The following is a 24,592-nucleotide window of genomic DNA, read 5'->3' on the forward strand; positions in this document are numbered from 1 at the left end:
GTCAATAAAATAAATTAGTTACTCCTTCTTTAGCATGATAAAATATATTTGTCAGCCCAGAAGGCATCATTTTACCTGATAAGGGCACACACTGGAGGGAATAATGTTAGGAATAAGAGGATAACCTCTTTCTCTCCCTCCCTCCTTCTTTCCTTCCTTCCTTCCTTCCTTCCTTCCTTCCTTCCTTCCTTCTGAATTTCTTTATTGAGACGGAGTCTTGCTCGGTTGCCAGGCTGGAGTGCAGTGGCACAATGTCAGCTCACTGCACCCTCTGCCTCCCAGGTTCAAGCGACTCTCCTGCCTCAGCCTCCTGAGTAGCTGGGACTACAGGCATGCACCACCATGCCTGGCTAATTGTTTTGTATTTTAGTAGAGATGAGGGTTCACCATGTTGGTCAGGCTGGTCTCAAACTCCCAACCTCAGGTGATCTGCCTGCCTCAGTCTCCCAAAGTGCTGGGATTACAGGCATGAGCCACTGCACCGGCCCAACTACTTTCAACATTATCCTTAGTAATGATGCTTCTTGACTTACTATGGGGTTACCTCTGGATAAATCCATAGTAAGTTGAAAATATAAGTAAAAAATGCATTGAATACACCTAACCTACCAAACATCACAGCTGAGCCTAGCCTACCTTAGCTGTGCTCAGACACTGATGTCAGCCTACAATTGGCAAAATCATACAGCAGCACAGTCTACTGCAGAGCATCTGTTGTTTGCCCTTGTGACTGCGTGGCTGCCTGGGAGCTTCCCAGCTTCACAAGACAGTATTGTACAGCACGTCACTCGCCTGGGAAAAGATCAAAGTTGAAAATGTGAAGTATGGTTTCCATTGAATGTGTATTGCTTTTGCACCATCATCAAGTCAAAAAATTTTAGTCGAACCATCCTAAGTTGGGGACCATCTTTATTTTTAGGAGGAACTTCCATGTACATTGATGAGGGACTATAGAATCCGTTTCTATCGTCCTGATGAACATAATGAATAAAGCCAGACAAACATAAACATTAACAGAGTAAGCAGCTTTTGGGGCTGAAAGCCAGAAGAGGGTGGGAACGCAGAGAGAGGGGCCAAACACCAAGGCTGCTTCTGCTTTGGGGGTATTTGCTGATCTGGACAAGATACCGGGAAGGCTGAGCTAAGCCTTCTCTTTTTTTGAGACGGAGTCTCACTCTGTTGCCAGGCTGGAGTGCAGTGGTGCGATCTCGGCTCACTGCAACCTCTGCCTCCTTGGTTCAAGCGATTCTCCTGCCTCAGCCTCCCAAGTAGCTGGGATTACAGGCTCCCGCCACTATACTCGGCTAATTTTTGTATTTTTAGTAGGGACGGGGTTTCACCATATTGCCCAGGATGGTCTCGATCTCTTGAGGTCATGATCCGTCTGCCTCGGCGTCCCAAAATGCTAGGATTATAGGCATGAGTCACCATGCCCTACCTGAGCTAAGCCTCCAGAGCATAGGGGACTAAAAATGAAATCTAGCACATGCCAAGTTTGGGGTCGCAGGCAATTCACTTTCCACTTTGGGGTCCACTTTGGGGTCCACCCCACCCAAGAAGAAGGATGACTTGAAAGTAAACTAGCTCTGAAATAGGGGTGGTCCTCTGGGACCATACCAATCCCTTCATATCAACCACATCCAGTTCCTCAAAACTGGAGCTTGGATTAAGATGGCCTAGGACTTCTAGTGTCCCCAGGAGCCCGGCATTGCAAACAGAAATCCTCTCTGGATACCTTAAGCTTCATATTACTCGCTAATAAATTTCAAGTACAATGTCCAGTACACAAACACAAATTACCAGGAACGTGATATGAGGCCCAATGGATGGGAATTAGCAGAAACTTCAGGCATGAGCAGCAAACCCTCAGAGGCCTAGAGTCTATCTAGTGTCTAGATAACGGAGATATGAGATACAGACACTTAAACAACTATGCTTCCCATGTTCAAAGAGGAAATCTGCAAAACTTGAAAGTGTTGGCAGGAAACCAGAAACTATAAAATGTGACAACAGCATACTTAAGAGTCAGTATAAATTACGGTCTGAAAACTGCAGAATTCCAGAACTTAATGGTAAAGCAACGGTTTAACAGCAGAATAGAAACAGCCAGAGAGAACTAGGAAGTAAGTCAGATGACACTATCCAGAATAAAGCATTGAGAGGCAAAAGAATGGAAAACGCAGAAGAAGGGATATGGTAAGAGGATCTAATATACATTTATTTGGAGTACCAGGGATAGAGAGAAGGAGAACAGAAGCCATGTTTCAAGGACAGTGACTGACAGGCTTCGAAACTGATGAAAGCTATCAGTGCACAAATTCAAAGCCCAGTGAATTCCAAGGAGACAAAAAGAAATCCATACTGTTAAAGCAAGTCCAGATAATGACAAACACCATCAACAATACACAGGACTGGCATAAGATGCATTTAATGGGGACACTCAGAGGCAGAGGGTTTTCAGAAGGAGGCATCTCTCTCCCAAGTTCTCATCATTCCCAGGGCCAGGGACAGCCGGTCACACCATAGGGAGTTCACTAGGAGAGGGATCTGGCTTCTTGTCATTCTGGGTATTTGTAGGGAAATTGGAAGGAAACCGGGAGCGCCTAGCCAATCGCATAGCAGTGGGAGATTTCAGGGTGTGGGGAATGTCTTTGCTGGTGAAAAGAACATTCTGACCTTAGAAATCTTTCACCAAGGGGGATCTGTGTTCCAGAACTTCAGGAACTGGTATCGGTAAGGCTCTGAGCCTTCCTACTGAGCCAGCCTGTTGCTAGGTTACCAAAGGGGACCTCCAGGGCCATCCGGCCAACAAGCAGATTTGTCTCTCTATACACCCCCGGACATACCACTGCAAAACTACAGAAAACCAAAGACAGAGAAAATCTTAAAAGCAGCCAGATGAAAAAACAAGGCACATTAGTTTAAAAGCAGCAGCCATGAAATTGACAGCTGATGTCTCAACAACAACAATGAAAAGTGGAAGACAGGCCTGGTGCGGTGGCTCACACCTGTAATCCCAGCACTTTGGGAGGCCAAGATGGGTGGATCACAAGGTCAGGAGATTGAGACCATCCTGGCTAACATGGTGAAACCCCATCTCTACTAAAAATCAAAAAATTAGCCGGGTGTGGTGGCGGGCACCTATAGTCCCAGCTACTCGGGAGGCTGAGGCGGGAGAATGGCGTGAACCCAGGAGGGGGAGGTTGTAGTGAGCCCAGATCGCACCACTGCACTCCAGCCTGGGCGACAGAGTGAGACTCCGTCTCAGGGAAAAAAAAAAAAAAAAAAAAAAAGAGTGGTAGACAGTGATGAAGTTTCAATCTCTTGAAAGAAAGCAACTGCCACCTTTGATTCGATACCCACCAAAATCCATGAAGAAGGAAGGCAAAATAAAAACACTTCCTGATTGAATTGGAAAGATTTCTGCAATAGAAGACCCTCTGTCGGAGGAATTCTAAAGGATGCTTTCCAGGCAGAAGATAATGACCCCAGAGTAAGGTCAGAGACTCAGGAAAGAAACGGAGAGTGATAAAAATGGAAAATACGGGGGCCAATTTAAACAAAAGCTGACGTCTCTACAACTGTTGTGTCTATATCTTTTGCGACATGTATGTGTGTGTGGTTTTTTTAGTTTTATATTTTTTCGAGATGGACTCTCACTCTGTCGCCCAGACTAGAGTGAAGTGGCACGATCTCGGTTCACTGCAACCTCTGCCCCTTGGGATCAAACAATTCTCCTACCTCAGCCTTCTGAGTAGTTGAGATTACAGGTGCCTGCCACAATGCCTGGTTAATTTTTGTATTTTTAGTAGAGATGGGATTTCTCCATGTTGGCCAGGCTGGTCTTGAACACCTGACCTCAGGTGATCCACCCGCCTGAACCTCCCAAAGTGCCAGGATTACAGGCGTGAGCCACTGCGTCTGGCCTGTGTGTGTCTTTGTATGGAATTAAAACACATGGCAACAATACCCTCCAAATTGGGAGAAACCAAAAATAGCATTTAAATGTTGTAAGCTCCCCGCATGATCAAGGAGAGAATAGATTTATATTAGATTTTGATACCTGGAGGATGAACGTTGTAATTTCTAGGGTGACCATGAAAAGAAGAGACAACAATGTATGACTTTTCATTTTTTTTGAGATGGAGTCTTACTCTGTCACCCAGGCTGGAGTGTTGTGGTGTGATCTTGGCTCACTGCAGCCTCCGCCTCCTGGGTTCAGGCCATCCTCCCACCTAGGCCTCCAGAGTGGGTGGGATCACAGGCACCTGCCACCACACCTGGCTAAATTTTTTTTTAATGTTTAGTAGACATGGGGTTTCACCGTGTTGGCCAGGCTGGTCTTGAACTCCTGACCTCAGGTGATCTGCCTGCCTCTGCCTCGCAAACTGCTGGGATTACAGGTGTGAGCCATTGTGCCTGGTCAACAGTGATCACTTTCAAACTAACAGAGGTTCAAAAATAAAATCAAACTTAAATCAACCAAAACCCAGGTAATGGAGTCGGTAGGATATACAGAAAGACTGACCTCATGTATATCAATGATTACAGTTAATATTAATGAAGAAAATGCTCCAGTGAAAAAACATGGGTTGTCAGACAAAGACCCCACATAAGAAGCTCTTTACCAGCGGTGCACCTAGAACCTAAGGAAACAGGAAAGATGAAGGAGGACGCGCCCCCTCCGCTGTCCTGCGCTTCAGCCATCGTATGAGACCTGAAAGGTTTCTGTCTGCAGCTGGGCCCGTGCTCCTTACCAGCTCCTGGCTTCCTTCTCTGGAAGGTTCTTGCCTGCTTTGCCCTCACACCCGCTCCTCTCTCAGCCCTCTCAGGGGTGGGGCTGGGGGCCACCAAGGAGCCCCCTCTGCTCTCCAGTTGCCCGGCTGCTCCTCAGTTACCCCCGGGGTCTGCGTCAGGGTTTCCTTCTTTTCCAGTCCCACCCCGCGTGCATCCCACCTGGTCTTGGGTTGGGGCAGCCCCCGCTTACTGCCACCTGCCCAGGCTGGTGTGCACCCCCTCTGGCTGCTTCAGCGCCTTCTCTCTCTCCTTGGCAGGACAGGCGCAGACATGTTACCAGGTGTTACCGGGTGTTATGCTTAGCTCCGCGCCCAGTGAGATTCTCTGTGGCCCAGGCTGGAGGGCAGTGGCCCGATCTCGGTTCACTGCAAGCTCCGCCTCCCGGGTTCACGCCATTCTCCTGCCTCAGCCTCCTGAGTAGCTGGGACTACAGGCGCCCCCCACCACGCCCAGTTAATTTTTGTGTGTGTGTTTGTGTGTATTTTTAGTAGAGAGGGGGTTTCACCATGTTAGCTGGGATGGTCTCGATCTCCTGACCTCATGATCCGCCCGCCTCGGCCTCCCAAAGTGCTGGGATTACAGGCTTGAGTCACCGCGCCCAGCCCTGAGATTCTTTTATTTCACAATCTTTCCCCTGAGTAGTTTGTGTTCATTGCTGAAAATTTGAAAAATATGGAAAAGCACAAAGATTAAGATATAAACTGCCCTCAATTCCCCTGCCCAGAGAGAGTCACTGCTATGACTTGGTGAGTAGGAACCTTATTTCTCTCCCTCTCTCTCTTTTTTTTTTTTTTTTTTTAAGATAGAGTCTCTCGCTCTGTCACCCAGGCTGGAGTGCAGTGGCTCAATCTCAGCTCACTGCAACCTCCACCTCCTGGGTTCAAGTGATTCTCCTGCCTCAGCCTCCTGAGTAGCTGGGATTACAGGCACCTGCCACCACGCCTGGCTAATTTTTGTATTTTTAGTAGAGACGGGGTTTCACCTTGTTGGTCAGGCGGACTCGAACTCCTGACCTCAGGTGATCAGCCCACCTCGGCCTCCCAAAGTGCTTGGATTACAGGCGTGAGCCACTGCGCCTGGCCTTCATCTCTTTTCTATGTATGTGTATGCTGTTTTTTCTTTAGAAAGGGGGAGGTTATCGGGCTGTACATGGTGTGTAATCGGCTAACATGTTGTAAGCCTTTCCCTGTGTCACAAGTGCTCATCCGAAACAGGATTCTAATGACTGCCTGTGGCTATGTCGGGATTCATTTAACTCAGCGCCTTCTGCCCAGCATCTATCTTTTTTCCATCTTTTGTCCTAAGTGTTGCTATAATAAATCATTGATCACACACACCTGTTTGCATAGGATAAATTACGGGAAACGTTTTCACTGTTCAGGCACTGTGCCCATTTTTAGGCTTTGGAGACACCATGCCAGACTGCCCAGTATTGATCTTTAATCACTCTTTTTAGATGATGCCAAACTTTTCTGTGAACTTTAAAAACCTGTGTCTTGACAGTCCCTTTCTGTAAGTCTTTCCCATTAGATTTCCTGTCAGGATGATAGTCAGTTCTAGGCAGATGATGATTTTTCAGCCATGGCTGAAGGACTTGTGATTTGTTGTGGTCATGTAAAGTCCTGATGACCCATCACCTCCCTGGACGGGTTGAAATAATTTGGTTTAGGAGCATAACAGAATGACCTGGAGTCACAGCAGCTCAGACAGAACAGAAGTGTATTTTTCTCAGATGAAAGAATTACCGGCCAGATTGGAATGACAGCTGCACACAGTCATCTGGGCCCTTTCCTTCCAGCTCCCATCACCCCACGATGTGGCTTTTGTGCTCATGATCCAAAATGGCTGCTCATGTCCCGGCCAACACATCCCATTCCAGGGAGCAGGAAAAAGGTGGGTGCATCCCTTCATTTCATGTACTTCCTTTCTAGAAATACTACTCATGACTTCTGCTTGCATCTCCTTGGCTAGCACTTATTTAGTTATATGGCCATAGCTAGCTGAAGGAAAGACAGGGACTCTCGTACACTAGCTCAGAGGCAAACTGCTCAGATAAAAAGGTCTTTAAAGAAGGTCAGAGCAACTGTTAGGGTGCAACTCTATTACCTATTGTTATGGGATGAACTGTGTCCCTCATTCAGGTTGAAGTCCTAACCCCCACAACCTCAGAATGGGACTGTATTTGGAGATAGTTTCTTTAAGGAGGTAAGGAGGCTAAAATGAGATCATTAGGGTGGGCCATAATCCAATCTGACTGATGTCTTACAAGAAGAGATTAGGACATGGACATGCATGGAGGGATGGCCACGTGAGGACACCGGGAGAAGGCGGCCGTCTGCAAGTCAAGGACAGGGCTCAGGAGAGCTCAGGAGAAACCAACCTTGCCGACACCTTCATCTTGGACTTCTAGCCTCCAGGACCATGAGAAGATACATTTCTGTTGTTTAAGCTGCCTGGTCCGTGGTACTTTGTTATGGCAGCCCAAGCAAATGAATACACTCATCTGCTGCTGGGACAAATCACCCCAGCACACGTGTCTAGTCATATAGTTATATGTAGTTACATGTAGAGCCATATGTATAGTCACAAAGTTCTGTGGGTCAGGAATCTTAACCAGCTCTGCTTCTCGCCAGGGTTCAGTCAAATACCAGCTGCTTCCCACGAGAGCTCAGCCAGGGAAGGGTCCACTTCCAATCTCACGTGGCGTTGGCAGGATCAAGTTCCTCGTGGCCTGCTGCACTGAGAGCCTCAGTTCTCACTGCCTGTTGGCCAGAAGCCGCCTTTATGTCCTTGCCATGTGGGCCTGTCCAACATGGCAGCTGACTTCATCAGAGCGTCCATGCCAAGAAGGCACCAGGGAGACTGAAGTCATACCCTTTTGTGATCTAGTCATGGAGTGACATTCCATCACCTTTGCCCTGTTACATTGGTTAGAAGCAGGCCACCAGGTACAGCCCGCACTCACGGGGAGGGGTCATACAAGGGTGTCAATACCACGAGGCGAGGGGTGCTTGGGCCATCTTACAAGTCTGCCCACTGAGGTAACTAACAGCCTTGAGGCCCGGTACAGTGGACAAAGGCCCTTATTAACAGCAGAGAACTGGGAACTTTATTTATTTATTTAATTTATTTTTGAGACAGAGTCTCACTCTTGTCGCCCAGGCTGGAGTGCAATGGCATGATCTCGGCTCACTGCAACCTCCACCTCCCGGGTTCAAGCAATTCTCCTGCCTCAGCCTCCGGAGTAGCTGGGACTACAGGCACGCACCACTACGCCGGGCTAATTTTTGTATTTTTAGCAGAGACAAGGTTTCGCCATGTTTGGCCAGGCTGGTCTCGAACTCCTTACCTCTGGTGATCTGCCTGCCTTGGCCTCCCAAAGTGTTGGGATTACAGGCGTGAGCCACCGCACCCAGCTGGAACTTAATTTTTTTAAAGACCGTGTTGCTCTATTGCCCAAGCTGGAGTGCAGTGGTGCAACCATAGCTCACTTGCAGCCACAAATTCCTGGCTTCAGGTGATCCTCCTACATCAGCCTCCCAAGAACTGGGAACTAACAGCTGTTTCTCTGCTGTCCTTCTCAAGAGAAGGGAGGGAGACAATGCTGGGTTTCCCTTTGGGACAGGCTCTGAGACAAGGTGGAGGTGCTGCTTGTGGCCACAGAGCAGGGGACTCTGGGTTGCAGGTGTGGCCTGGCTTGAGTAGGCTTTAGTGGGCTTCTCTCTGCCTGCACCACCCCCGGGCTGGGTGGTTGTCTCTGAGGCCAACCCTACTCCCTAATGGGCAGGCTGGACAGCTGCCCTCTCTGTTTGCCCCTCTACCACCCAAAAGGCGGGAGGCTCTGGAGACCAGGACCCTGCCTGCGCCGGCCTGTGCCCCAGGCGTGAGGGGGTGCCCCACAGATCTCTGCTGAGCTGAGGCTGAATGGCACCCCTTGGGGGTCCTGCCAGGTCAGGGCAGGGTGCTTTCCCATACAGAAACGCCCCCAGGTCGGGACTCATTCCTGTGGGAGGCGTCTTGTGGCCACAGCTGCTTCTCGCTGCACTAATCACAGTGCCTCTGCGGGCAGCAGGCGCTGACCACCCGGGCCTGCCTCAGACCCTCTCCTCCCTTCCGGGGCGCTGCGCTGGGACCGATGGGGGGCGCCAGGCCTGTGGGCACCGCCCTGCAGGGGCCGCTCCAGCTCACTGGGGGGTGGGGAGGGTCACACTTGGGGTCTTCAGGTGGCGCCGACCACGCGCAATCTCTGCGCTCTGCGCAGGGGCTCGCCCACCCTCTCCCCGTGCAGGGAGTCCCCAGCAGGCTCCCCGCAGGGCTGTCCAGGTGAGCCTGGCTCTGGCCGCGGGCCAGTGTGGCAGGCGGGCAAGCCCTGAGGCCACCTCGGCTCAGATCCCACGGCCGGCTCTCGCCCAGCTCCACACGTCTGCGAGGGTTCCATTTCGCTTGGGCCGGCGCCCCGCGCGCCGCGCCCTGGCCCCGCCCCTCCCTCACCCCGCCCCCTCTGCACCCCACCCCTCCCTGGCCCCGCCCTCCGCGCCCCACCTCTCATCTTCCCGCCCCGCCCCCAGCCACGCCCCTCACGGTCAGCCCCCTCCCCTATCCGCCCCGCCTCTCATCGTCTCGCCTCGCTCCGCCCCTCAGCCGTCCTGCCCCTCAGCCGCCCTGCCTAATGTCCCCGCCCCCAGCCTCACCCCGCTCCGCCCTAGCCTCGCCCCGCCCCGCCCCTCAGGCGCCCTGCCTGCTGTGCCCCGCCCCCGCCTCGCCACGCCTCTCGTTACCATGTAGTCCGGCCCCGTCCCTTCCGCGTCCCGCCTAGCCCTGCCCCTTCACAGCTTCGCCCCACCCCATTACAGTCTTGCCACGCCCCGTCCCCTGTCCGTTGAGCCCTGCTCCTTCGCCCTGGTGGGGCGCTGCGCTGTCAGAGGCCTTGGTGGCTCTGTGAGGCAGAACATGCGGGCGCAGGGACTGGCTGGCTCCCTGGCCAGTCATTGGCAGAGTCCGCAGGCTACGGCTGTCAATCATGCTGGCCGGCGTGGCCCCGCCTCCGCCGGCGCAGCGTCTTGAGACGCAAGGCGCCGCGGGGGCTGCCGGGACGGGTCCAAGATGGACGGCCGCTTCGGTTCCGCTTTTACCCGCGGCGCAGAGCCTCATTCATTGCCCCGGTGCTGAGCGGCGCTGCGAGTCGGCCCGAGGCCTCCGGGGACTGCCCAGCCGGGCGGGAGACCGCCATGGCGACCCTGGAAAAGCTGATGAAGGCCTTCGAGTCTCTCAAGTCCTTCCAGCAGCAGCAGCAGCAGCAGCAGCAGCAGCAGCAACAGCCGCCACCGCCGCCGCCGCCGCCGCCGCCGCCTCCTCAGCTTCCTCAGCCGCCGCAGGCACAGCCGATGCTGCCTCAGCCGCAGCCGCCCCCGCCGCCGCCCCCGCCACCACCCGGCCCGGCTGTGGCTGAGGAGCCGCTGCACCGACCGTGAGTTTGGGCCCGCTGCAGCTCCCTGTCCCGGCGGGTCCCAGCCTACGGCGGGGATGGCGGAACCCTGCAGCCTGCGGGCCGGCGACACGAACCCTCCCGGCCCCGCAGCGACAGAGTGACCCAGCAACCCAGAGCCCATGAGGGACACCCGCCCCCTCCTGCGGCGAGACCTTCCCCCACTTCAGCCCCGGTCCCGCACTTGGGTCTTGTCCTCCCGCGAGGGGAGGCAGAGCCTCGTTGGGACCTGTCCTGAATTCACGGAGGGGAGTCACGGCCTCAGCCCTCTCGCCCTTCCCAGGGTGCGAAGAGTTGGGGCGAAAACTTGTTTCTTTTTATTTGCGAGAAACTGGGGCGGGGGTTTAACTGTGTTGTGAAGAGAACTTGGAAGAGCCGAGATTTGCTCAGGGCCACTTCCCTCATCTAGTCAGAAAGGGAAGAGGGCTGGGGGCGCGGGACACCTCGAGAGGAGGCGGGGTTTGGAGCTGGAGAGATGTGGGGGCAGTGGATGACATAATGCTTTTAGGACGCCTCGGCGGGAGTGGCTGGGGGGGGGGGCGGGGAGTGAGGGCGCGTCCAATGGGAGATTTATTTTCCAAGTGGCACTTAAAACAGCCTGAGATTTGAGGCTCTTCCTACATTCTCAGGGCATTTCATTTAGTTCATGATCGCGGTGGTAGTAACACGATTTTAAGCACCACCTAAGAGACCTGCTCATCTAAGCGCAAGTTAGTGTGCAGGCATTTGAATGAGTTGTGGTTGCCAAGTAAGTGCTGAACTTACGTGGTATTAATAAAATTATCCTAAATATTAGGAAGAGTTGATTGAAGTTTATTGCCTATTTGTGTTGGGAATAAAACTAACACGTTGCTGAGGGGGAGGTTAATTGCCGAGGGATGAATGAGGTATACATTTTACCAGTATTGCAGGCAGGCTTGCCAGAGTATGGGAGGTCTGCAGACTCCGTGGACATCTCAGAGGTGCCAGTGAAAGGGTTTCTGTTTGCCTCATTGCTGACAGCTTGTTACTTTTTGGAAGCTAGAGGTCTCTGTTGCTTGTTCTTGGGGAGAATTTTTGAAACAGAAAAAGAGACCATTAAAACATCTAGCGGAACCCCAGGACGTGGGAGTGTGTGCTGAGTGTTTAGCAGGATTTAGGAAGTACTCCGCTGCAGTTCAGGCCTTTCTCTTACCTCTCAGTGTTCTATTTCCGATCTGGACGTGTATCAGATGGCATTTGATAAGAATATCTCTATTAAGACTGATTAATTTTTAGTAATATTTCTTGTTCTTTGTTTCTGTTATGATCCTTGCCTTGTCTTGAAACTTTAATTAGAAGAGGAGGATTTGGAGAGCAGTGTTAGCTTATTTGTTAGAATAAAATTTAGGAATAAATTCTTCTAAAGGATGGAAAAACTTTTTGGATATTTAGAGAAATTTTTAAACAATTTGGCTTATCTCTTCAGTAAGTAATTTCTCATCCTTCCAGAAATTTACTGTAGTGCCTTTCTAGGAGGTAGGTGTCATAGAAGTTCACACGTTGCATATATCTTGTGTAAACACTAAACTGGGCTCCTGATGGGAAGGAAGACCTTTCTGCTGGGCTGCTTCAGACACTTGATCATTCTGAAAATATGCCGTCTCTTTCCTATGCTGATTTGATAGAACCTGCGTTTGCTTATCTTCAAAATATGGGTATCAAGAAATTTCCTTTGCTGCCTTTACAAAGGAGATAGATTTTGTTTCATTACTTTATTTTAAGGTAATATATGATTACCTTATTTTAAAAATTTAATCAGGCCTGGCAAGGTGGCTCATGCCTTTAATCCGAGCACTTTGGGAGGCTTAGGCGGACGAATCACCTGAGGTCAGGAGTTCGAGACCAGTCTGGCTAACATGGTGAAACCCCATCTCTACTAAAAATACAAAAATTAGTTGGTCATGGTGGCACGTGCCTGTAACGCCAGCTACCTGGGAGGCTGAGGCAGGAAAATCGATGGAACCCGGAGGCAGAGGCTGCAGTGAGCTGAGACTGCACCACTGCACTCCAGCCTGGGTGACAGAGCGAGACTCTTGTCTCAAAAAAAAAAAAAAAAAAAAAAAAAAAAGAAATTATTATTTTTGCATAAGTAATACATTAACATGACACAAATTCCGTAATTACAAAAGAGCAATACTTAAAATATCTTCCTTCCACCCCTTTCATCTGAGTACCTGACTTTGTCCCCAAGAACAAGCACTATTACAGTTCCTCCTGTATCCTGCCAGATATAATCTATGCATATTGTAAGATAGATTTAAAATGCTGTAAAAATAAAAGTAGTTTACAGTAATAATTTTTTTTCTTTATTTTTTTTGAGATATAGTCTCACATTGTCACCCAGGCTGGAGTGCGGTGGTATGATCTTGGCTCACTGCAACCTCCACCTCCCAGGTTCAAATGATTCTCCTGCCTCAGCCTCCAGAGTAGCTGGGATTACAGGTGCCCACCACCATGTCCAGCTGATTTTTGTATTTTTAGTAGAGATGGGGTTTCACCATGTTGGCCAGGCTGGTCTTGAACTCCTGACCTCGTAATCCGTCCACCTCGGCCTCCCAAAGTGCTGGGATTACAGGTGTGAGCCACTGCCCCTGGCTAGAATAATAACTTTTAAAGGTTCTTAGCATTCTCTGAAATCAACTGCATTAGGTTTATTTATAGTTATTTTAAATAAAATGCATATTTGTCATATTTGTATGTATTTTGCTGTTGAGAAAGGAGGTATTCACTAATTTTGAGTAACAAACACTGCTCACAAAGTTTGGATTTTGGCATTTCTGTTCATGTGCTTCAGCCAAAAAAATCCTCTTCTCAAAGTAAGATTGACTAAAACAATTTAGAAAGTATCTGTTTTTATGGCTCTTGCTCTTTTGTGTGGAACTGTGGTGTCATGCCATGCATGGGCCTCAGTCTAAGTATGAGCGTATGTGCTCTGCTCAGCATACAGGATGTGGGAGTTCCGTGTGGGGCTGGCCACAGTCTCAGCAAATCTAGCATGCTTGGGAGGGTCCTCACAGTAATTAGGAGGCAACTGATACGTGCTTCTGGCACTTCCTTATTCTCCTTCAGATTCCTATCCGGTGTTTCCCTGACTTTATTCATTCATCAGTAAATATTTACTAAACATGTACTATGTACCTAGCACTGTTCTAGATGCAGGGCTCAGCAGTGAGCAGACAAAGCTGTGCCCTCATGAAGCTTTCATTCTAATGAAGGACATAGACAATAAGCAAGATAGATAAGTAAAATATACAGTATGTTAATAAGTGGAGGAATGTCAAAGCAGGGAAGGGGATAGGGAAATGTCAGGGTTAATCAATTGTTAACTTATTTTTATTAAAACAAAATTTTTTTAAGGGCTTTCCAGCAAAACCCAGAAAGCCTGCTGGACAACTTCCAAAAAAACTGTGGCACTAAGTGTTGACATTTTTATTTTATTTTATTTTATTTTGTTTTGTTTTGTTTTTTGAGGCAGTCTTGCTTTGTCAGCCAGGCTGCAGTGCACTGGTGTGATCTTGGCTCACTGCAACCTCTGCCTGTTGGGTTCAAGCGATTCTTATGCCTCAGCCTCCTGATTAGCTGGGATTATAGACATGCACCGTCACGCCTGGGTAATTTTTTTTTTTTTCCCCCTGAGACAGAGTCTTGCTCTGTCGCCCAGGCTGGAGTGCAGTGGCACAATCTTGGCTCACTGCAAGCTCCGCCTCCCAGGTTCACGCCATTCTCCTGCCTCAGCCTCCCAGGTAGCTGGGACTACAGGCGTCTGCCACCACGCCCAGCTAATTTTTTGTATTTTTAGTAGAGATGGGGTTTCACTGTGTCAGCCAGGATGGTCTTGATCTCCTCACCTCGTGGTCCGCCCGCCTCGGCCTCCCAAAGTGCTGGGATTACAGGCGTGAGCCACCGCGCCCGGCCTGTAATTTTTTTTTTTTTTTTGAAACAGAGTCTTGCTTTGTTGCTAGGCTGGACTGCAGTGGTGTGGTCTTGGCACACTGCAACCTCTGCCTCCCGGGTTCAAGCGATTCTCCTGCCTCAGCTTCCCGAGTAGCTGGGACTACAGGCACGTGCCATCACGCTCGGCTAATTTTTGTATATTTAGTAGAAACGGGGTTTCACCATGTTAGCTGAGATGATCTCGATCTCTTGACCTCGTGATCCGCCCGCCTCGGCCTCCCAAAGTGCTGGGATTACAGGTGTGAGCCACTGCGCCTGACCACGCCTGGGTAATTTTTGTATTTTTAGTAGAGACGGGATTTCACCACGATGGCCAGACTGGTCTCGAACTCCCAGCCTCATGTGATCGGCCTGCCTAGGCCTCCCAAAGTGCTAGGATTACAGGCATGAGCCACCATGCCTGGCCAGTGTTGATATTTTAAATAGGGTGTTCAGGGAAGGTCCACTGAGGTGACATCTGTTTTTTTGGGGGGAGTGGTGGGACAGGGCCTTGCTCTTTAACCCAGGCTGGAATGCAGCATCACAATCGTAGCTTACTGCAGCCTTGAACTCCTGGGCTCAAGTGATCCTCCCACCTTGACCTCACAACGTGTTGGGACTGTAGGTGTGAGTCACCATGCCTGGCCAAATGATGGCTTTGAGTAAAGACCTCAGGCGAGTTAAGAGTCTAGCGTAAAGGTGTATGGAGTAGGGGTATTCCAGATAGGGGGAACAGGTCCAAAGTCTTCCTGTTTGAGGAATAGCAAGGGTGCCATTTTAGTTGGGTGAATTGAGTGAGGGCGACATTTGTAGTAAGAGGTAAAGTCCAAGAGGTCAAGGGAGTGCCATATCAGACCAATACTACTTGCCTTGTAGATGGAATAAAGATATTGGCATTTATGTGAGTGAGATGGGATGTCACTGGAGGATTAGAGCAGAGGAGTAGCATGATCTGAATTTCATTCTTAAGTGAACTCTGGCTGACAACAGAGTGAAGGGGAACATGGACAAAAGCAGAAACCAGTTAGGAAGCCACTGCAGTGCTCAGATAAGCGTGGTGGGTTCTGTCAGGGTACCGGCTGTGGGCAGTGTGAGGAATGACTGGATTTTGAATGCAGATGCAACTGTACTTGTTGAACTCTGCTAAGTATAACTATTTAGCAGTAGCTGGCATTATCAGTTAGGTTTGTATTCAGCTGCAAGTAACAGAAAATCCTGCTGCAATAGCTTAAACTGGTAACAAGCAAGAGCTTATCAGAAGACAAAAATAAGTCTGTTTGGGGAAATTCAACAATAAGTTAAGGAACCCAGGCTCTTTCTTTTTTTTTTGAAATGGAGTTTTGCTCTTGTCACCCGGGCCGGAGTGCAATGATGCGATCTTGGCTCACTATAACCTCCGCCTCCTAGGTTCCAGTGATTCTTCTGCCTCAGCCTTCCAGGTATCTGGGATTAGAGGCTCACGCACACCACCATGCCCAGCTAATTTTTGTATTTTTAGTAGGCACGGGGTTTCATCATGTTGGCCAGGCTGGTCTCGAACTCCTAACCTTAGGTGATCAACCCGCCTCAGCCTGCCAAAGTGCTGGGATTACAGGTGTGAGCCACTGCACCCGGTCAGAACCCAGGCTCTTTCTTACACTTAACTTGCAAACCCTTGTTCTCATTCTTTCCCCTTTGTATTTTTATTGTCGAATTGTAACAGTTATTTGTATATTCTGGATACTGGATTCTTATCAGATAGATGATTTGTGAAAACATTCTCTCTTCCTTTGGATTGTCTTTTTACTTTCTTGATCGTGTCTTTTGAAGTGTGAAAGTTTTTAATTTTGATGAAGTCTAGTTTATCTAGTTTGTCTTTGGTTGCTATGCTTTAAGTGTCATATCTAAGAAATCATTGTGTAATCCAAAGTCAAAAAGGTTTACCTGTATGTTTTCTAATAAGAATTTTAGAGTTTTACATTTAGGTCTGATCCATTTTGAGTTAATTTTTATATGTGGTTCAGGTAGAAGTCCAACTTCATTCTTTTGCATGTGGTTATTCAGTTGTCCCAGCACTGTTTGTTGAAGAGACTGTTCTTTCCCCATGGAATTGTCTTAGCATCCTTGTTGAAAACTCATTGTCCTTGATTGTATAGATTTATTTCTTGACTCTCAGTTCTACCTATTGGTCTTTATGTTGATCCTGTGCCAGTACCATACAGTCTTGATGACTGAAGTTTGTGTCACAATTTAAATTCATGAAATGTGAGTTCTCCAACTTTGTTCTTTCTCAAGATTGATTTGGCCGTGCTGGGTCCCTTGCATTTCCATACGGATTGTAGGATCAGCTTGTCAATTTCTACAAAGAAGCCAAGGAGGATTCTGAGAGGGATTGTGTTGAATCTGTAGATCAACTTGGGGAGTATTACCATCTTAACAGTATTGTCTTCCATCTCTGAACATGGGCAAACTTTGTGTAAATGGTCAGATTTAGGTATTTCAGGCTGTGTGGGCACAATGTCTCTGTCACAGCTACTCAGCTCTGCCATTGTAGCGTGAAATAGCCATAAGCAATATGTATGAGTGTCTGTGTTCCAATATAATTTTATTAATGACAAGGAAATTTGAATTTCGTGTAATTTTCACCTGTCATGAAATATTATTTGGGTTTTTTGGTCAATCATTTAAAAATGTAAAAACTTTTCTTAGCTTTTGAACTGGCCAACCATATGCAGGTTATAATTTTCCCACTCCTAGGTTAAAATATGATAGGACCACCTTTGAAAAGCATTTTTTTTTTTTTATTTTTTTTTTTTTTTTTTTTTTGAGATGGAGTTTCGCTCTTGTTGCCCAGGCTGGAGTGCAGTGGCGCAATCTCGGGTCACCACAACCTCTGCCTCCCAGGTTCAAGCGATTCTCCTGCCTCAGCCTCCCTCGTAGCTGGGATTACAGGCATGTGCCACTATGCCCGGCTAATTTTGTATTTTTAGTAGAGACGGGGTTTCTCCAGGTTGGTCAGGCTGGTCTCGAACTCCTGACCTTAGGTGATCTGCCCGCCTCGGCCTCCCAAAGTGCTGGGATTACAGGCGTGAGCCACTAATCCCAGCCAGAAAGCATTTCTTTTTTGGCTGTTTTGTTGTTGTTTTTTTTAATTAACTAGTTTTGAAAATTATAGAAGTTACACATATACGTTATAAAAACATCTCCAAGCAGCACAGAAGATGAACAACAAAGCCCTTCTTGCAGGTCTGTCATCTTTGTCTGACTTCCTCAGAACAAATGTATTTCTTGTGTCTTCTCCCCAGATTTTAATATGCATATACAAGCTTTTAAATATGTCATTTTTTGTTGGCTTGACTGAGATCACATTACATACATATTTTTTTACTTACCAATGTGTCATGGACATTGTTCCATAGCAGTATCTGTAATTCTTATTAATTGCTATGTAATATTGTAGAATTTCTTTTTAAAAGAGGACTTTTGGAGATGTAAAGGCAAAGGTCTCGCATTATTCTGGCTGTACAACGTTCTGGTGACAAATTCTCTACCCTGAGAGGTCCCCATACCCATCACCTCCATTTCCTGTAAATAAGTCAACCACTTGGTAAACTACCTTTGAATGGATCCACACTCAAAACATTTAGTCTTATTCAGACAACAAGGAGGAAAAATAAAATGCCTTATAAAGCACTGTTTCATATGTATTAAATTGGATCAATTTGCGTGCTAGAATGTATGTTAGAGACATGATATGCCCATAGGTCCTTGCTATCACGGTGAGGTCTCAGGGACAGCAGTTTGGTATCATTTGGGATCTCATAAGCAGACTCTGTCTGCCTGACTTAACAAATCGGAGTCTGCGTTTTAACAGGTTCAGTGAGTGACTTACATGCACATTGGAGTTTGGGAAGCTCCACTGTAGGTGCTTAGACCTTACCTTTGTTGTTGCTAATAACAATGCAAGCATTTGGGAGGAAGACCTGTGTTGCTCGTATGTGTCCAGGTGTAGCTGAGGTGGCCTTGCTTGTCTGCTGTAGGGCCATTGAGCATTTGTGTAGCTGTGATGAATGAGCTGAGGTGAGCCTGCGGAGAGCTCCCAGCCATTGGTAGTGGGACTCGCTTAGATGAACCAGAAGGACATGAGCATCCACTTTGGGGAAAAACAACCGAATGAAGGGAGAGGCAACATGCAGTTTTATTTAGGGTACGAAGGACAGCTGTGGTTAGAAGGTGACATTTGAGTGGAAAGGGGGCAAGCCATGTGTGGAGCGGGAGAAGAGAGGTCCAGGCAGAGTTAACAGAAGGCAGAAATGCTTTCCATGTTTGAAAACTAGGAAGGATGCCAGTGGCTGAAGTAAGATGAAGGACAGAAATAGGGGATGAGGCTTCGAGAGATGAGAGGTTAGAGATGAGGGTCTTGTGCACCAAGATAAGCTTGTGTGGTCAAAACAAGTAGTTTAGTTTTTGTTTTTAAAAGATCACTTTGGCTGGGTGCAATGGTTCATGCCTGTAATACCAGTACTTTGAGAGGCTGTGGTGGGAGGATTGCCTGAAGCCAGGGGACCAGCGTAGCCAACATAGCAGTACCTATAAGGTCTCTACAAAAAACTTTTAAAAATTAGCTGGGTGTAGTGGTGTGTGCCTGTAGTCCCAGCCACCCAGGAGGCTGAGGAGGCTGGAGGGTTGCTTGAGTCCAGCAGTTTGAGGCTGCAGCGAGCAATGATTGTGCCACTGCACTACAGCCTGGGCATGAGAGTGAGACCCTGTCTCTAAATATATGTGTATATATAAAAGAAAAGATCACTTTGACAACACCACATGCTGGTGAGGATTTAGAAAAACTAGGTCACTTATTGCTGGTGGGAATATAATATAGTACGGCCACTCTGGAAAACAGTTTGGCAGTTTCTCATAAAACTGAACGTACAATTAGTATACAACCCAGCAACTCCTGCAATCCTGGGCATTAATCCTAGAGAAATGAAGCCTTCATGTTCACATAAATACCTATACTCAAGTGTGCATAGCAGCTTTACCCATAATATCTTAAGAACTGGAATCAGCTCAGATGTCCTTCTACAGGTGAATGGTTAAACTACTCAGTAATAAAAAGGAATGATCTACTGATAGCATGCAACAGTGTAGGTGAAGTCATGCTAATGAAAAAAGCCAATCCCAAAAGGTTACATATTGTATGATTCTATGTATATAACGTTTTGGCAGTGACACAGTTTTAGGGATGGAGAATAGATTAGTGGTTGCCTGGGGTTAGAGATGGGGTTGTAGAGTAGGTTAGGGGTGGCAGAGGAGAGAAAAGAGAGGGAGGTGAGTGTGGTTATAAAAGGACAACACAGGGGGATACGTGTAACAGAAATGCTTTGTCTTTTTTTTTTTTTTTTTTTGCAGACAGAGTCTTGCTCTGTTGCCCAGGCTGGAGTGCAGTGGCGTGATCTTGGCTCACTGCAATCTGTGCCTCCTGGGTTCAAGCTATTCTCCCATCTCGGCCTTCTGAGTAGCTGGGACTACAGGTGCACACCACCATGCTTGGCTAATTTTATTTTATTTTATTTTTTTTGAGACAGAGTCTTACTCTGTATCCCAGACTGGAGTACAGTGGCGCGATCTCGGCTCACTGCAGCTTCTGCCTCTGGGGTTCAAGCGATTCTCCTGCCTCAGCCTCCTGAGTAGCTGGGACTACAGGTGCATGCCACCATGCCCGGCTAATTTTTGTATTTTTAGTAGAGACAGGGTTTCACCATGTTGGCCAGGGTGGTCTTGAACTCTTCACCTCATGATCCGCCCACCTTGGCCTCCCAGAGTGCTGGGATTACAAGGATTTTTGTGTTTTTCGTAGGGATGGGGTTTCATTATGATGGCCAGGTTGGTTTTGAACTCCTGACCTCCTGTGATCTGCTGGCCTCAGCCTCCCAAAGTGTTGGGATTATAGACGTTGAGCCACTGCACTCGGCCAAGGAAAGAGATGCTTTGTCTTGACTGTGGTGGTGTATAGAAATTTTATAGAACTAAGGCTGGGCACTCCTGTAATCCCAGCACTTTGGGAGGACGAGGCAGGCAGATTGTGAGTTCAGGAGATGGAGACCATCCTGGCTAACATGGTGAAACCCTGTCTCTGCTAAAAATACAAAAAATTGGCCGGGCGTGGTGGTTCACACCTATAATCCCAGCACTTTGGGAGGCTGAGGCAGGCAGATCACGAGGTCAGGAGATCGAGACCATCCTGGCTAACACGGTGAAACCCTGTCTCTACTAAAAATGCAAAAGCAAAATTAGCCGGGCGTGGTGGTGGCGGGGGCCTGTAGTCCCAGCTACTTGGGAGGCTGAGGCAGGAGAATGGCATGAACCCGGGAGGCGGAGCTTGCAGTGAGCTGAGATCCGGCCACTGCACTCCAGCCTGGGCGACAGAGCGAGACTGTCTCAAAGAAAAAAAAAAAAAAGAAATTGTATAGAACTAAATACGCAAATGAACAACAATAAAACTTGAAAATCTAAGTAAGATCACTGGATTGTATCAGTGTCAATATTCTGGTTGTGATAATGTACCATATTAAATAGTTTTGCAACGTGTTACCACTGGGGAAAACTGGATAAAGGGCACACTAGATCTCTGTTATTTCTTACAACTGCACGTGAACCAATAATTATCTTAAAAAAACTTCAATTCAAAAAAGTCTGCCCTGATCCAGCTGGGAGGCTACTGAAGTAATCAAAGCTAGACATGCTGGTGTCTTGTGACTGGTAGCAGTGCTGATGGTAAGTGGTCAGATTCTGGATCTCTTGGAGAAAGATCTGACAAGATTTGTAGATTCTTTAAAAAAAATGAGATTAGGCCAGGCACGGTGGCTCACGCTTGGGAGGCCGAGGAGGGCGGATCACAAGGTCAGGAGTTCGAGACCAGCCTGACCAACACGGTGAAATGCCATCTCTACTAAAACTACAAAAATTAGCTGGCATGGTGGTGCGCACCTGTAATCCCAGCTACTCGGGAGGCAGAGGCAGGAGAATCGCTTGAACCCGGGAGGCGGAGGTTGCGCCACTGCACTTCAGCCTGGGCGACAGAGCAAGACTCCATCTAAAAAAAAAAAGAATTATAATTCACATACCATAAAATTAACCATTTTTAGAATTAGTTCTTTGATAATTCATAAAATGTGATTATAGAATGCTGTAGTGTCCTTGAGTTTACATGCCCCTCCTTATACTTGTGTGCCTGTGCAGATGCCTTGATTTCACAATTAGAGGAGACTGACTGAGATTTGTTTAATTTTTTTTTTTTTGAGGCAGAGTCTTGTTCTGTCCCCCAGGCTAGAGTACAGTAGCGCAATCTTGGTGCACTGCAACCTCCGCCTCCTGGGTTCAAGCAATTCTTCTGCCTCAGCCTCCCGAGTGCCTGGGATAACAGGCGCCAGCCGCCACGCCCAGTTATTTTTTGTATTTTTAGTAGAGACGGGATTTCACCATGTTGACTGGGCTGGTCTCAAACTCCTGACCTCAGATATCTGCCGCCCCAGCCTCCCAAAGTGCTGGGATTACAGGCGTGAGCCACACCTGGCCGTTTGTTTTAATTTTTAAGGTGAAGTTAAAGTGACTGCATTTACCAAAAGTGGTTGAGAAGCCAGGACTGTTCTTATCCTGTTTTTCCAGTTCTTGCTCAGAGCAAGGTGGTTTATTTTTCACTTAATTACCATACTTACTTTTCATGTAGAACAAGTCAGTTTGAGTTATCAGTTCATCATCTAACTAAATTCCATGGGGGAAGGAATTAGTTTTAGTTTCTTAAACTTCCAAGGTTGCTTATTGGACAAAATGAGATAGCAAGGCGGTGTTTTTAAGTTAGATTTTTTATTTCTTTGGTAATATAATTTTCTCAAAAACTTAGTAGTCTTTTAGTTTAGTTGTTTTTAGTTGGTCCTATGTTTTGCATCACCCCTCTCTACTTTATTTTGATAGTGCCAGTTGTGAAGACAGCTGAAGCCATAGGTTTGGGTGGGAAGGAGGCACCTTTAGCCTGATCATCTTTGCCAGGCTGTTTATCTCCTTTTGCTTGGCTGAGAAGTCTTAATAGGAGGCTTATTCCTAGCTATTTGGGGACATAGAAGCGGTTAGCCATTGTTTATGTTTTACTGAGGTCTGTGTGGTATGTTGACTGCAGTCAGTTACCGATTTTGAGAATTGAAGGCAGCCTGGTATATAGAGTAGGTATTATATTGTGTTTCTTTGAATTGAATTTCCTCTCTCTTGTAATCTTTGCCATCATCTTCTGTGAAAGAAAAAAAGTTTCTAATCAAACTATACCATTGGTTGTAAGATGCAGTTTGGCTTTAATGATGCTAACACATGATCCAAACGTGAAACTGAGTATTGGTGAAATATAGAGGAGATTTAAAGCCAGAAGACTTGGGTTTAAATGCTGGCTCTATGACTTCAAATCTGTGTGTTCTTGGGCATGTCATGGTTGGCACTTCAATTTCTTCTCTCTCTAATGGGGGAAATGAGGCCAGTCATGGTGGCTCATACCTATGATCCCAGCACTTTGGGGGCCAAGATGGGAAGATCGCTTGAGGCCAGGAGGTTGAGCAATTGGGCAACATAGTGAGGCCCTGTCTCTACAAAACATTAAAAAAAAATTAACCAGGCCCAGTGGTGCATGCCTGTGGTCCCCACCACTCAGGAGGCTGAGATGGGAGGATCCTTTCAGCCCAGGAGTTTAAGGCTAAAGTGAGCCATGATTGTGCTACTGTACTCTAGCCTGGGCAGTAGAGCAAGATCCTGACTCTAAAAATAAGTAAAATGAAATAAAATGGGGGAAATGAACTGCTTTAGTAACATCATCTGTTTTTTCTGTGAGCAGGTTAGCTTGAAAGCCATTGGTGAACTCATGCACTGTGCTTCCCTGTCCAGATCCCCATTCTGCCCCCAGCATGGAGTATAACAGTTTATTAGTAGTAGTCGAGAAACCCTCATTGAATGAATGAATGAGGTGTGGAAGTAAGTGGAGTGGGTAATTGAACACATATTCATTTCCTTTTCTTTTTTCTTATTTTTAGAAAGAAAGAACTTTCAGCTACCAAGAAAGACCGTGTGAATCATTGTCTGACAATATGTGAAAACATAGTGGCGCAGTCTGTCAGGTAATTGCACTTTGAACTGTCTAGAGAAAATAAGAACTTTGTATATTTTCAGTCTTAATGGGCTAGAATATTCTGTGTCCCAGTTATTTTAAATGGATTCAAAAATCCTTGAAGAAGGACCCTTTCCCCATATTTCTGGCTATATACAAGGATATCCAGACACTAAAATGAATAATGTTCCCTTTTCGTAATCTTTTATGCAAAAATTAAAACCATTATGGTAATTGAACAACATGTTTATGTTTAGTTAACACCCTTAGCAACTATAGTTATTTTAAAATCCTGTGTGGTTTGATATTTTTGCGTTTGTTGTAACAGTGGGAACAGCACAAGGCGGTCCACTTTGTCTCTCTTATTTTGCAGTTTGCTGTTCTGTTGTGCTGGTGCTCCTAGCAGTGTCTGGAGCCCGCTCCTCTGTGCTTTGGGATTAGTGGGGTCATGGGGCATTGACTGGAGGTCAGCTTTCCTTGCTTGATCTTTCTCACTGGGGTGAACTAGCAGCACCTTCTTTTGTAGCTGCTTTGCTTTTGGCTATCCTTCTGACCGTTGTTCCTAGCAGCTGTAGATGGTAAATATGTTTAGGCCTGTTTCCAATGGCTGAGTAGGAGACATATGCACCTATGATATCTGAATTCTGTTACCCAGATGGGCGTGTGTGAAATAGTTACCTTGCTTTACTTTCCCTTGGAATAAATAATTCATGTTATTCTCCTGGTAGAAGCTAGAAAAAGCTCTTTATAGTCAGTCAGAAAAAAATTTTTAGACAAATAATCTTGATTTTAGTACTGACAAAAATGTGTGGTGATTCTTTTTTTTAGTTTTTTTTGAGACGGAGTTTCACTCTTGTTGCCCAGGCTGGAGTGCAATGGTGTGATCTCGGCTCACTGCAACCTCCGCCTCCTGGGTTCAAGCGATTCTCCTGCCTTAGTCTCCTGAGTAGCTGGGGTTACAGGCATGTGCCACCACGCCCAGCTAATTTTGTATTTTTAGTAGAGACAGGGTTTCTCCATGTTAATCAGGCTGATCTCAAACTCCCAACCGCAGGTGATCTGCCCGCCTCAGCCTCTCAAAGTGCTGGGATTACAGGCGTGAGCCATGGCACCTGGTGATTCATTTGTTTTTTTAAAAAATTTCCTCTTGGCCATTGCTTTTCACTGTTTTCTTTTTATTGTGGTAAAACACATATAACATTTACTATCTTAACCATTTTTAGGTGTACAGTTCG

General features: G+C 47.2%; 1 protein-coding gene and 1 non-coding gene across 2 annotated transcripts in view; one reads left to right on the forward strand and one right to left on the reverse strand.

Annotated features, from left to right (window-relative positions):
• The first annotated feature begins 9,868 nt into the window (after nucleotides 1-9,868).
• HTT (huntingtin) overlaps nucleotides 9,869-24,592 on the forward strand; it is a 165,105-nt gene continuing 150,381 nt past the window's right edge. Inside the window, exons 1-2 of the mRNA XM_025385370.1 lie at nucleotides 9,869-10,264; nucleotides 23,284-23,367. Of these exons, the coding sequence (XP_025241155.1) occupies nucleotides 10,026-10,264; nucleotides 23,284-23,367 (323 nt within the window). The 5' untranslated portion in view covers nucleotides 9,869-10,025. The remainder of the gene's footprint in view (nucleotides 10,265-23,283; nucleotides 23,368-24,592) is intronic.
• On the reverse strand, nucleotides 13,658-13,719 carry LOC112625590. Its single transcript, XR_003119674.1, has one exon. It is a non-coding gene; the product is annotated as a U7 small nuclear RNA (small nuclear RNA).

The sequence above is a fragment of the Theropithecus gelada genome, chromosome 5, assembly GCF_003255815.1.
Source record: "Theropithecus gelada isolate Dixy chromosome 5, Tgel_1.0, whole genome shotgun sequence".
Lineage (NCBI taxonomy): Eukaryota > Metazoa > Chordata > Mammalia > Primates > Cercopithecidae > Theropithecus > Theropithecus gelada.